The 13,574-nt window shown below is 44.9% G+C and overlaps 1 protein-coding gene across 3 annotated transcripts in view; it reads left to right on the plus strand.

Annotated features, from left to right (window-relative positions):
- Positions 1–13,574, plus strand: part of LOC120764863 (fibronectin type-III domain-containing protein 3a-like) — a 53,984-nt gene that overhangs the window by 21,614 nt on the left and 18,796 nt on the right. For 2 of the 3 annotated variants that reach the window (XM_040088981.2, XM_040088982.2), the window contains 5 exons: positions 4,726–4,860; positions 8,716–8,791; positions 9,644–9,720; positions 11,876–12,110; positions 13,036–13,308. In XM_040088981.2, the coding sequence (XP_039944915.1) occupies positions 4,765–4,860; positions 8,716–8,791; positions 9,644–9,720; positions 11,876–12,110; positions 13,036–13,308 (757 nt within the window). In that variant the 5' untranslated portion in view covers positions 4,726–4,764. Of the gene's footprint in view, positions 1–4,725; positions 4,861–8,217; positions 8,377–8,715; positions 8,792–9,643; positions 9,721–11,875; positions 12,111–13,035; positions 13,309–13,574 lie in introns of those variants that run through there. The other variant, XM_040088983.2, reaches the window with a different exon arrangement.

Consider the following 13,574-nt stretch of genomic DNA (forward strand, 5'->3'; position numbering starts at 1 on the left):
AAGACACAAGAATCTAGTCTTTTTAATGTCACACACACATCTGCTGCCGCCTGGAGTTTTCACAGACTGTGATGTTCTATCTGCAGAGCTTCTCAGTGTATCTGGGGTATTATTTACAAATACTTCTTCTGATCTAAAATTATCTTTGTCTCAAAAGGCTGAGACCTCCTTTTTGACCCAGGAGCGGGGGTTTCAAAGTTCCCAAATATATCTCTATTACACCAGTCCTTAATTTTGATTAGAATAGCATTCTACCCAAATAATACTAAGATGCTGCAAAGACCAGTTCATTTCTTCATAATTTACCTTAGAAAAGTCCGGTCAAAAATGTCCACTTCTTCAATCCTATTCCAATATTATTAGTTCTTTCACTTCTCATGTAACTGACTTCATGCAGTGTCTGTTCCATGTACCTTCTGTTTTCTTCTTTCTTCTTTCTCTCGAGGAAGAATTGTGCTTTAAAAGTTCCGTGTTGCTAAGAAAAGGTTAAATTTTGCCTGGGCTTGCAAAGGCCACGTGCATGCGCTGGGCTGGTAGAAGAAACCGGCAAATGTCCTTTTTTCCACCCCTTGGTTTTATCTAGGGCGGTCCAGCTCAGAGCTATTACTAAGCTGCAAAAAAAAGGCTTCACTTGGGCTGCTCTCATGTGAGCAGTAGTGTTTAGAGGGCTCGGCAAGGCCCGGCCCAGCCGCCCAGAGGCAGAAGGGCCTGACCTGGGCCTCCCCCCCCGCTGCATGTGGACAGCACTTTTCAGAAGCCTGGCCGGGCCTGGCCCAGCCGCCCAGCTGGCAATGGGGGACCCAACCTGGGCTCCCCCCGCTCTCTATGCAGGCAGCAGCTCCTGAAAGCCCGGCCTGGCCCGGCCCGGCCCCAACCACCCTGTTACCTCATGGCCAATCACCGAAGCAAGAGAGTGGGCCCTCAGCAGCAGATTAGTTTTAAATGTTCCTTCCAAAGTCGCACTGACACTTCTCATTGGTCAACTTAGCTGCCAATATCCCAGCTTGCTTTTTGATAGGTCTTTGTCCTCCCCCCCCCCCCCCCCCCCCCCCCCCCCCCGGCCCATGCTACGGTTAGGGCAGGGAAAAACATTTTACATTTCTCTATATCCAGAAAACAAAATTGTGCCAACCCATGATATTCACGCGGAAAGAACCACAGGTCAGCTCATGGGGTGTACCCTCTCTCTCTAGCGGGGGAACATTGGACTCTGACTCTGGGGCCTGTGACTCACACTGGTGCCACATGGGAACTGTTCCTACTCATTTCCTTCCTTACCTCCCTCATCTCCTCTTTGAGTTCCTTAACTAGGGCAGAGACCTGAGCCTGCATTGGGCCGTTGATCGTACTCTCATAATTTCTGAGCTTGTTGGCTACAAAACCCACTGTCTCTCAGTTGTCCTCGGCATTAATTGTTGCAATGAATGTGGCATATTGAGATGGTCCTAGAGTTGCCAGATTCCACAACATTTGCCCTGTGCATCTAACCTTGTCAGGGTCATTATCATGCTGTCCGCTCCTCCCAAAGAGTACCTCCAATACTGCCACTTCTCTCAGCTGTTGGATCCCTTCCTCAAGGGTCTTCCAGTGCATTCTATGATGGTGCTCCTGCATTCTGTCTCTGTGGACAAACCTCTCCCATGCACTCATTAAAAGCTGCTCTTAAAGGGAAAGGGGCCTTGGGTCCTTTACGAATACCTGATTCACACCTGAGTCCTAGGTCAAGGGTCCCAAATTCCTTGCCTCACTACTATCTAGTTGCACACCCATACCCATAAGGTCCCAGACTTGAAGTAACCAGGTTGTATAAGCCTCACATCCCCGTCGTACAATATCTTTTTGCAGATTACATAGACTTTTATACGACAGGGATTCGGTGATGATCTCAATCTGTGACTCCCCTGCGGGTTGTGAGGGCCCTCCTTTCTTATCCTTATTACCTGGTTTTGCTGATTTCACCTTAGACTTCTCCGTTTCCACAGGGGCACCTGCTGCTGTCTGTGGCTGCCCCTGTGGTTCAGCTGGAACCTGGATGGTTGTAACGTCTGTGGGTTCTGCTGCTGCACCATCAGACTCTCCTTTGTCGGGGCAGGGGGAGGGTTTCCCAGCAGCTGGGGCTAATGAGGCTACTACAGGGGAAATGTACTCCCTCAGCATCTGGCCCATCTCACAGATCTCCTTCACCCAATCTGGGTGGTTTATTTCTGAGGCAGGCTGTGGGACAGGCTCAGGCTGTGGGGCAGGGTCAGGCTGTGGGACGGGCTCAGGCTGTGGGGCAGTATCCTTATTCTCTAGGGTAGGTATCAGGGTGGTTATCCAGGTCAGTCTCCCCTTATCTCTAAATGCTAAACAGAACAGGCATACCAGCAACACCAGCCACTGTATGATATCATTAACATTCAGAGATTTGAACCCTTCAAAAACTGGTGGGGTAGACCCAAAGAGCTGGGTGAAGGGTTGGGAAAAAATTTCCCTCAGTGTCATTTCTTCACAGTAGGTGCCATTGTTAAAGTAACCCCAAAAACACACAGTTAGTGTATGATAGCCCTGAATCCATGTGCCTGCCTTCCAGAGGAAATTAAAAATCCATGAATTCCTCATCTTGTTAATCCATATAGCAAAATGGATGGCAGCCACAGTAGCCTTAGTTACAGGGCCCATGTTTAGGTAAGGGCCTGCAAATGGGAGAAATACGGTCACCACCACATGCCACCCAAACCACGTTAAGCCAGACCACATGATATCCAGTACACAACAATGTAGGCGCTTAAGAACTGTTATTCCTTTTCCTCTCAATGCCCTCGTGCCCCACTATTGGGCACCAAATTCTGTCTTGGTTTTGAAAGACAGTTGTCTGCCAAGGAAAGCTAGAGCCTCCCTTGGAATGAAGAATGTAAACCCCCTTTCCTCCAAATTATTATAATTTTGCAATTAGGGGTGTTATAAATGAAGTAGCCAAATTAATAATTAAAACAGATTTTATTGCGTGACCAAAATCGGTCTCGGAAAGCCACAATCAAAAGAAGCAGTGTCGAGCCCAGGTTCGGCGCTGGGTGAACACAGATTCGGACCCTATCGCTCCGAAATCCCCTCTGTTCACGAAATCTGCCTCTGCTGGGCCAGTTTTATACAGGTTTTCATCGTATATTCATGCAGTCTCTTTTCTTTGCTGTTGGCTTGACAAAACAGTTTCTGGGAAGAGATGAATGGTTATCTCAGTTTACGGGAACTTGTTGAGATGCACGCCCTTGATGATGCAGACTGTCCTTATCATAGATGCATATCGGGTACTCATCGTGGGGTTGCTAGACTGGTCCCTGGTAAAGGCCCATCTCCATTCAAAGCCACTCTTTTCTACTGCAAATCAGGTCCTTCCTTTTGCCGCTGCCCGACTTCACAATTGCAAATCAGTGTCTGTTACAATGTGTTAATTGGGTTTATATTGTGTTTCATTTTTATATTGGGGTTTGTAATGTTTTCTATTGTATCCCCTGTCCCCCTTGGAAACTGTATCACGTGGTTTGTCCCTGCTCGGCCCCGCCCATCCCCCCACACTGGAATGTAACCCAGCTCTGTTCCACTCCCACCTTATCCCTGATTGGGTAGTGGCTTATACCTGCCTCTAGCCCTGTCCCTCCTGGGAAAAAGCCCCGGGATGGCCGGGGGCTCGCTCTCTCTGGCACCAGATGGGGACAAGGACAGAGCTCCGTACTGAGCTCAGGCCGGCAGGGGCAGGACCCCAGAATAAAGCCGTGATTCCCCCCGGACAAAGAACAGACTCTTTCCTTTTGCCATCGACGGTCGTCTGGGTCTCTCTAAAGAACCACCACAAGTCTCTTTCCCTGCCATTGCTTTTTCAATTTTTTCAGAATCTTTATTTGACAAGCACAAATTATTTTATATCATATATTACAGGGGCTTTCAGGCAAAGATATAGGAATAGGAGTAACAATTTTTTACTAGGAATATTAAAAAAAAAGAAAATATAAATGTAGTAGTACAAAAAAGCAAGCAAGGTAGCAAACAGAAATCCTGGAAAACCCTGACAGTCAGGGATACAACCTGACACCTTGTTGTTCAGGGTGTTGGAAGCAGTCCAAATAAATCCTCCTGGAGTAACAGATGTGGTTCTGTAGAGTAGAGATGGTCCTGTAGAAAGTCCAGTGGTGACGACATGGGTCCAGTCTTCCTCCGGGAATCCAGTGGAAAAACAGGATACCTTGTGTCCTTCAGTCCCACTTTTTATCTAGCTAGGAACAGCTGGCTCCCCCCCCACTGGGTGCAGCATCTCACAATGGGATGATGGAATTTGTCATGTCATTGGTGGGCCCTAATGGCCCATTATCATAAGATGTCCCCCTGGAGGATGGAGGGGTGATGAAAGAGATAAGAAACACTGCCCCACCTGGTTTTAATGGCTGGGCCATTATCAGAAGGCATCCGCCCCCCTCCCCCCTGGAGTTACAAGAGAAGGATAAAACATCTCCCAAAAAACAGCTTTCAACAGATGAAATAGAATACACATTTTTAGGTTACATAATCCAAGACAATTGCTTACATGAAAGGAGTTAAAAGTGAAAAACAGAATAATATTGGACTCTTTGAGTGCACTGGGAATATTTTGAGTTGGCAGGGCCCCACAAGCCAAGTTTGTCAAACAAACACAGAATGATTTAAGGAAGGGAGGGCTGGATCTGACCTCATCCCTGTTTTTTCTTGGAGCAGGTGGTTGGGTGAGCAGGTGTCCATGAATGATCCCAAGAAATGATGGCTGACCAGGCGCCCCCCCTGGAAGCCACACCTCTGCTGAATGAAGTGTCACTTCTACCTCACATGGTCAGCGGGGACAGCATCCAGCAGGCAAGTGAGCCCTGAACTGCGAGCGACTGGGAACAACTGGTATGGTGGCTCCACAAAAATCGGCAGCTCTGCCACTGACCTGCAGAGCTGGGGAAGGATGTGGTTGTGAGCACTGACATCAGGAAATACAAATGGAGAGAGGAAAAAATCATTCAGCTCCCTGTCAGTGGAGAGGTGTGAAAAAAGGGCTTTAAAATGGAGCTGCAAACTCCAGAAATCAAAGGAAAAATTAGGGGGTTAATAAAAGTTTTCAAACTGCTGTGGAGTAATGAATAAAGATTAGCAAGGTATTGCAGAGGAAATCTATTACAGGAAAATGAAAGGAAAGACCTTGGCTTCCTGGTTTTAAGTGTCTTCATTAATAATTATAGTGCAGTGGTGAAACCTGAGTGTATTTAGTTGAAACTTTAGAGCTTTATTGGACACAACTCTTCAGAATCCCTGGTAGGATTAGAAATACAGGTAAAAGTGGCAGCAGAACAATTTTGAAGCCCAAGTATGTGTAAATTGTCAGTAAATGGGAATTTAGTGCTTGGCTACTGGGTGTTCTTCCCATTCTTTGAGGTCTGGTAGGCCATTGTCCTGGTTTGGGACAAATTTGGGAGAAAACCCCTGTATAGGATCCCTCTAAGGAAGCAAACCCAAGTGGCCCCTCCCTCCAACCGGTCCGGTAAAAAAAAAAAAAAAACAAAAAAAAACACCTTTGGAGAAAAGTGGAAAAAACTATTTTACTAAACAAATGAAGTGCATACAAGTATAAAGAATGAATAATATGAAACAATAAAATCTCTCTTTCTGAAGTGAGATGGTAAATTGTGAAAGTTCTTGCCGTGGGTGTAGCTCGGCTCTCTCTCAGTCTCTCCTCAGTCCCAGTCCCTCCGGCGCTGCTGGAAAATGCCGAGGTCCAGGCCCCGGTGGGCCGCAGGTGCAGCCCCCAGTGCTCCCCTGGGTTTTCAGTCCAGAGCAGGTTTAAACAGTTCCAAGAAAAAGGGAAAAAAACAGTCCAGGGAACTTCTCTGCCCTAGCTAGCTGAAACTAACTAAAAGCAAAAAAATAAATCTCTGTCCTGCAGTCTCTCCAAGCCTCCGCCGAACACCCCGTCCGGAGAAGAATGTGGAGGAGTCGGGCAGTTTTCTCAAAGCAAACTCCGCGCTTCTCCTTGCTCTTAGAACCAGTCTTAAAGGCACAGGACTCAATATACAGCACAAACAGAACAGACGATTGGGGATACAGGCATCATAAAGTTACCCTAGGACAGCCATAAATGCTGAAAGTTTAGATGAGATCTCCTTTAATTTGTCATTTTTGCAGTAAGGAGAAATCTGTGTTGTTTCAGTTGTATACTTGGAAAAAATGGGCTTTATTAAAGAAAAAGTCCTTTTCCCTTTCTGCCTCAGGCCGTGGAGGTGGAAGTTCAATGAGTGTGTCTGGAAATGAGCAAAGTCTCCAAGATATTTCTGAAGTTCTGGCACTAGAAGTTGAAATTTCAGCCCTGCCCAGCTGGGAGGTGGCTCAGGTGGTTCAGGTTTCATGAGGAAAAGAGATGAAGTAGATTTGATTGGCCCCTGTCCCTAGAACTGTGTGTGGGACATGGAGGTGACAGTCACTGACATTTTTAGGACCTAGAGGAGACTTTGCAATCAGGTGAGATTAAAAAAAAAAGGAAAATAATAGAGTTTTATTGTGGAGATGCATTGAAGAGCAGATTTGAAGTTTAAATAGAATCTTTTAAAGAGAGTCTTGACTTAGAATCTTTATTAATGCAGAGGTTTTTGAATTAATTCTCTGCCAATGCTGTGGAGGACAGTGTGAATACTTTGTATATTGTAGAGTGATTTTTTTCCAGAAATCAAACCTGTGTGTTTGGCCAATTCCAGTTAATCCATTCATTCCATTTCACTTAAAGCAAAAGTTGGAAGTTTTCTGGAAGGGTTTCTGGATCCAAAAGTGCGTGGATAAGGGATGAAACCAGAGCTGTGGCTGACCAGCTTTGGCTGTGCTGGTGCCACCAGCCCTGGAGGGGTGCTCAGGACTCCTGGAGGCCTTGGCAGCTCCTGGGCTCCGCACTCCAGTGTCTCACTTGGCTCAGCTCCGCCCCTCAGCATAGCTCCAGCTTCCTGGAAATTTTCCTTGTTGGAAGGTGGCTGGGACTGCATTTGCTTCATTAATTCCAGTGAGTCACTGCTCTAAGACATGGCCTGCGCATTCCTGGAATTCCAGGCTCCCAACTGCTGTAGCCCTGTGATTTGCAGCACTGGATTGGGATCCTTCCCTCAGTTTTCCTGAGCTGATTCTGGGAATGGGAGCTCATGGAAGCCTGTTCGGAAGATGTGCCACCCTCAGAGGCTCTGAATCTCTCAAAGGATCCCTTTCTTGCCTCTGAATTTTGCCCTCCAAGATGAGCCTTCTCCTGAGGTCAATCCCTGCCTCTGGAATCGTGGATCCACAGCAAATCTATTTCCTGTTTCTTGTGCTCTGGCAAATTGCCAGTCCATTATTGTCAGTTTTCTTTAAACAATTAAAACCACTTTTCTCCCTTTACCCTAAGAAATTTATTAGCATTGAAGTCATGCATTTACTTGCATTCCAAAGTGACAAATCTGCATAAATTTCATTATTAATGCAAAATATGCCACGTTTAAAGGTATTGTCTGCCATCTCTCCCCCTCCTGGAACCAGTAATAAATATTACTGAGTGCCTAAATGGCCTTTTCAGGGATTTTGGTGGCTCACTTCTATCCAGAAACAACTCATCCACACAAAGTAAAATTCTCCTGTACAAGGAGCATCAATTCTCTCCCCTACAAGGGAGGTTATGAAAAATAAAATCAAAGATTAATACACCAATATGCAGAAGCTGCAAAACCAGTGTTAAAATAGCATTTATCATTTATCCTTGGAGTCTGTAGTGATGATAACAGTGAAACTGGTGCCTGGGGAGTTCAGGGAGGTCCAGCACTGAAAATGTGACAGCACAGAAAAATTCATTCATTAATGTCATGTGTAGCTCATTCTACCAGGAATTAAATGACCAGGTGATTTCTTCAGGTCCCATCTACCTGCTACAAATGTCACTCCATGAATAATGCAGAAATATTTTATAAAAATTGAATGGAAGAAAATTATACTTATTCTCACAGCTACTTTAACAAATACATTTTATTTCAATTTTTACATCAGCAACAGCTGTCACCAGGGTGGAATTTTAATTGTGTACCTGCAGTTCTTACCTGGCCAAACCCCCCCCCCCCCTTCCTTTTTATTACAGGATTAGCTGTGGAATATCATAGATGCTACAATAAAGTGCAGCTGCCAAAATTCCCCTGAGTCTGGGGCAGGATGAGGGGATATTTTGGGATCCCAGCACTTCCTAAGGAGTGATCCTGGCCCAGCTCCACATGGATTTGTGTGCAAGAGGACGTGGCCATGTCCAAAGGAACCTGCAGGATGTCACTGGGGCTTGGATTCCTTCCACAAAGAAAACACACCTGGGCTCACAGGAGATGCAGGACAGAGGTCAGAGGTGGTGGGAAAAGCCTGGAATGCAATGTGAATCTCAGGTCGTTATTGCTTCAGTAAAAGCAGAAAAAGCAGTGTGAAACTTAAAATTAAAAGCTTTTTTCCTGTGTGTCAGGTCAAGCACTTCTGGGAGTAACCAGAGAAAAAACACAAGGATTTTATGTCAAAGTAGGAAGAAATATTTTCATTCTACCCATCATTCTACCCATTTTTCTTTTTTACTCCAAGGTTGCCAAAGCTCTGTTGTTGTTTGTCTCTAAAGAAGGGGTTTTCCCCCAGAGAATTTCTAAAATTTAAAAAGCCCCTAACCCCTCTTTTGTGTTTTGTTTCCTACAGGTGATTCTAGTCCAGGTAAACCCAGGTGAAACATTTACAATTACAACCGAAGATGGACACATTCAATGCATTCGAGGTAAAGGGAAGCTCAAGTCCTGAATCCAAATATTTAGGTTCTAGGGTTATTCCACTCGTTTTTTTCTGTGATGTCAGATGTGTTTTCTGCACTGGAATAAATCAGATATTTCAGTTTGTGTCCAAGCACAAATGAGGCAGCACTGGGAAGCTGCCAGGATTCCCTGCATCCTGCAGATTTTCATTCCCAAAAGATGGGTTTGCAGTGATCCTTGACTAAGTGTTTTCCCAGGATCTTAACACATGATTTCTATGGCATTTAATCCACAATAATTTAAAGAACTTTTAACAGGCACTGGGACCCTGTGCTGTAAGGTGGGGGAATCATTGCTCCACTCCATGCCTGCAATTTCCTTTTTACCTTCTGGTTAAGTGACAGAAAATCTGAGTCAGGGCAAAATATCTCCTGTAAGTCAAGTTGAATTTATCAGTATTTCAATTTTTGGAGTATTTGTCACAATTTTACACGATATATAAAATGTGTCCAATTCTGCTTTCATCAAATCCCCTACAGGAATACTTCCCTTGAGCTTAGCATAAAAAATGTTTTGTTGTTGTTTTTTTTTTTACATTCCTACATCAGCTTTACCCCAATACCTGCATTTGCCTTCATTACTACAAACTTTCAGCTGTCACAAATTAAGAGCTAAAATTATTTATGCATATTTTTGTGCAATTAAAAAGACAATGTTGGCCAAAGCGTGGTGGTTGGGATAAAGCCAATAATCAAACAGAGAATGGGATGCAATTCCTGATGTTTCAGGCTCCAAGGTTGAGCTCCCACCTTTGGAAAAAGGTGTCTCCAGATGGGAAAAGCCTTGGTTGTTAAAAAGTGGTCCCTTGTCCTCACCAGGTCCAGCACATGTCCCTATGATGTCACCAAACGGTTCCATGCCGCCGATTTTTGTGCCTCCCGGTTACGTATCTCAGGTACATTTATTTCTCCTTCTCTTGTGGTGTGGTTTTTGGGGAAATTTTAATAATAATTTTATTATTTATTGGTGAATTTAGCTGTGAAAAAAGCTATTTTTTCCATTTAACTTACCAACTGTTTCACTTTATTGTGGGCTCTGTCTCCTTTGTTACTGAGTGTCCTGGTTTAGGGCAAATTTGGGAGAAAACCCCTGAATGGGATCCCTCTGGGGAGCAAACCCAAACAGCCCCTCCCCCTAACCGGTCCGGTAAAGAACTTCCTTGGAGAAAAGTGGAAAAAACTATTTTACTTAACAAAGTGCATACAAGTATAAAGAATGAATAATATGAAACACTAAAACCTCTCTTTCTGAAGTGAGATGGCAAATTGAGAAAGTCCTTGCTGTGGGTGTAGCTCGGCTCTCTCTCTCAGTCTCTCCTCAGTCCCAGTCCCTCCGGCGCTGCTGGAAAATGCCGAGGTCCAGGCCCTGGTGGGCCGCAGGTGCAGCCCCCAGTGCTCCCCTGGGTTTTCAGTCCAGAGCAGGTTTAAACAGTTCCAAGAAAAAGGGAAAAAAACAGTCCAGGGAACTTCTCTGCCCTAGCTAGCTGAAACTAACTAAAAGCAAAAATAAATCTCTGTCCTGCAGTCTCTCCAAGCCTCCGCCGAACACCCCGTCCGCAGAAGAATGTGGAGGAGTCAGGCAGTTTTCTCAAAACAAACTCCGCGCTTCTCCTTGCTCTTAGAACCAGTCTTAAAGGCACAGGACTCAATATACAGCACAAACAGAATAGATGATTGGGGATACAAGCATCATAAAGTCACCCTAGGACACTGAGTAATGTCTGATCCGATTTCCAGGATTTTTTTAATCCTACTCCCAGCAGTTAAAAATACTTTTTGTAACAAGGACAGCTCTGAATTGACTGTCTGAGCTCCATGAACAGGATCCACATGTTTATTTTTCATCAGTCCTGTTTGCAGGGTGAAGCTGGGTCATGTGAACAGTTCCAACTGGCTGTAGGTTTTCTATTTTAATATAAAAACTTATCTGAATTTTCAGTGCCCCTTTCTTTACCAGCCACGATCTGAAATCCCAGCAAAGTAGCACTGCTGGAGCAGAGTGTGCAGAATGTGGTGGTGATGTAAACACTGATTCCAGTGATGTGTTTGGGAAATGAGCAGGGCCCTGGGCTCTCCCAGCTTTGCTTTTCCACTCCTGGGTGTTATTCGGGTCAGACCTGCGTGTTGTTACCAGAGATACTCCCAGTTCCCAGTTTGATTTATTTCTAAATTAATGTGTTTTAAAAGGCAATAATTAAAACCAAATGTGGAAATAGAACTCGTGTTGTAGTAATGTTGAAAATCAGGATTGTTCTGAGTAGGTTTGAAACCTGTAACTGTGAGTTCTTGGGTTCTCCAGGCAGTTTCTTTTTGCACACAGCTGCATTTTGGGCTTCTTCTGTTTTTCAGCCCTACAGACCTTGAGGAAAGATTCCCCCTGACAATTTCTGATCCCTGTGAAATGGATCCCTCAGTGCAAACAGTGGGCAAAGCCCTGGCAGCACTGAGCTGCTCAGCCTGACAACCACATTTATTTGTTCTATGTTTGCTGTCACCTGAAACCAGCAGTGTTGGGTTGTTTTCCCTTGGTTGTTGTGACAAGCTGGAAAGCAGCTTTAAATCAGCTTGAGTTACCTGGACTGTTCTTGTCAGATGAGGTGATAACTTTGTGTTCCCAGTGTCTGGAGTAGCCCAGGGCTGGTTCTCTTGGATTCTGCCAAAGTGAGATGAAATAATTCAGGAGTGAACAAGTTGTGGATTCCCATCCCTGGAAGTGTTCCAGGACAGGCTGGATGGGGCTTGGAGCAACCTGTTCTGTGGAAGGTGTCCCTGCACATGGCAGGGGTGGAATGGGATGAAGTTTAAGGTCTTTTCCTACTAAACCATTTTGGGACTCTGTGATTGTTCAGCACTTTGGTGTGACTGACTGCCTCAAACTCCACTTTATCCCAGCAGTACCTGCCTGGTTTACACTGGAATCCAGTCTGGTGTGCAAACCTCTGCCTGTCAGGTGCTGGGTGTGACCTGGAGCAGGGAAATTCCTTGTTAAATGTACAGTATTTTACGGGATTGTCTCTGGATTCACAGTTGATTTCTCCTGTTTCCCGGCAGGTGGTGGAAGAAAACGGAGTTCGGAGAGTGGTGGTAGTGCCCCACTCAGGGGAATTCCATCCTTCCATGCATCCCCCTCCTCCTCTTCCCCCCCACATGCCCCATTACATGCACCACCCTCATGCCCTACTCCCACCCCCCCCTCACCCCGTGTTCCCCGCGGTGCCCAGCACAGGAGAGCTCCCACCTCAGTTCATGCACCAGCACCCGCCACCACACGTGTTCCAGGAGCAAGGTGAGAGCCCGGGAATGCCCTGAATCCCGGGAGGGACAGCTGGCCCTGCCTCCCGACACATTCCCAGGGCTTCTGGTATTAACTTAGAACCCCGCAGTGGGTCAGGTACTCCCCACGTGCAAAGTGTGGTTGTGTATCCCCTCTGAATTTTCTGTTTGAATCCTCTGTTTTCAAGGAACTGTGCGAATTTGTACCTGAGAAGTGTTCTATTTTCCATGCATCCCTGCTTTTGCCGCTGTAAATCCCACAGCAGTGACTCCTAAAACTCCTTCCCCTAAAACTCTGCGCATTGAGTTTTGTCACCGCCTTGGCGTGAAGTTTATTGAAAATGAACTTAATTTGATACATGAATGTATTTTTCTTTTTAGTCCAAATATGACTGAAAAGTGAATGAAAATAACTGAAAAAATGTCGTTATCCAGAGTGGAGGGTGAAGTGCAGACCCACTCTAAAAACTGAACGAAGCAATAAATCAGTGGAAGACTAGGGTTATGTTGAATTAAACCAAGCTCTAATCCTTATTTTATAATCAAGACTTAAAAACTTAAAACGGAAATTAGACTTAGTAAGACCATTCATTGTCTCTCAAGCTTGAATTGGTAATTACGTATTTTGACTCACTCTAGGGTAAAACAGCATTCAGGCTGTGTTGGGAAAATTCAGTTTGGGTCCTAAATTTGCTTAATTTTTTGCAAATGTGTCTGTAGCAGGGAAGAAAGGCAGATGTAAAGCAGGATCTGGAGCAGCTGACAGGAGAAAGACCAAAAAAAATTCAGTTTAAAAAGACTCCAAAATCCCTGCACTTCCACACTGACAAAGCACAGGGAAGCTCCAGGGGTTCGGTTTTAGTGATTTTTCCAGCTTGTAGATTCAGATGTCAAATTAATAATTCAGAATAGTGAAGTTATTTCTCCCTTCTTTGCAGAACCTCGTTCCCATGGAAGGACAAACTTCATCCAGAGGGACGAGAGAAGTCTCAAAACACAGGAACACCTCAAGAAGAGGCTAAAGGACAGACAATCCAGTGGTCACACCAACAATAAACTGAACAGCCCTCCCTCCTCACCACATAAAGTCGCTAATTCTTCCAATGCCACAATTCCCAATGGAAATGGAAAGGGCCAGCAAGGGGCAGTTGGAGCACTAAAGCAGAAGCAGATAGGAAAAACAAAGGGCAGTCCAGAGGCAGAGATGGGAGGTAGGTGGCATGGACAGGGGAAATCTCAGTTATTTTCTTATTTTATATAAATTCATTGCAAAACAGGTCCTGAAAAAGCTGCATTTATGAATTTGTTTGGCTGTTTGGGATTAGAGGAAGCCTGAAATCCATTATGGTTAGATTTTATTTTTTCTCTAGGTATCATTGGAATATCAAGTTTTTTCATTCAATATTTATCAAATAAGGTCTTCAGGAAGATTTAATCTTAAACCTTTTTACTTCCCTGCCGTTTCTGATCCAGGACT

This window comes from Hirundo rustica, chromosome W, assembly GCF_015227805.2.
Source record: "Hirundo rustica isolate bHirRus1 chromosome W, bHirRus1.pri.v3, whole genome shotgun sequence".
In the NCBI taxonomy this organism is placed as follows: domain Eukaryota; kingdom Metazoa; phylum Chordata; class Aves; order Passeriformes; family Hirundinidae; genus Hirundo; species Hirundo rustica.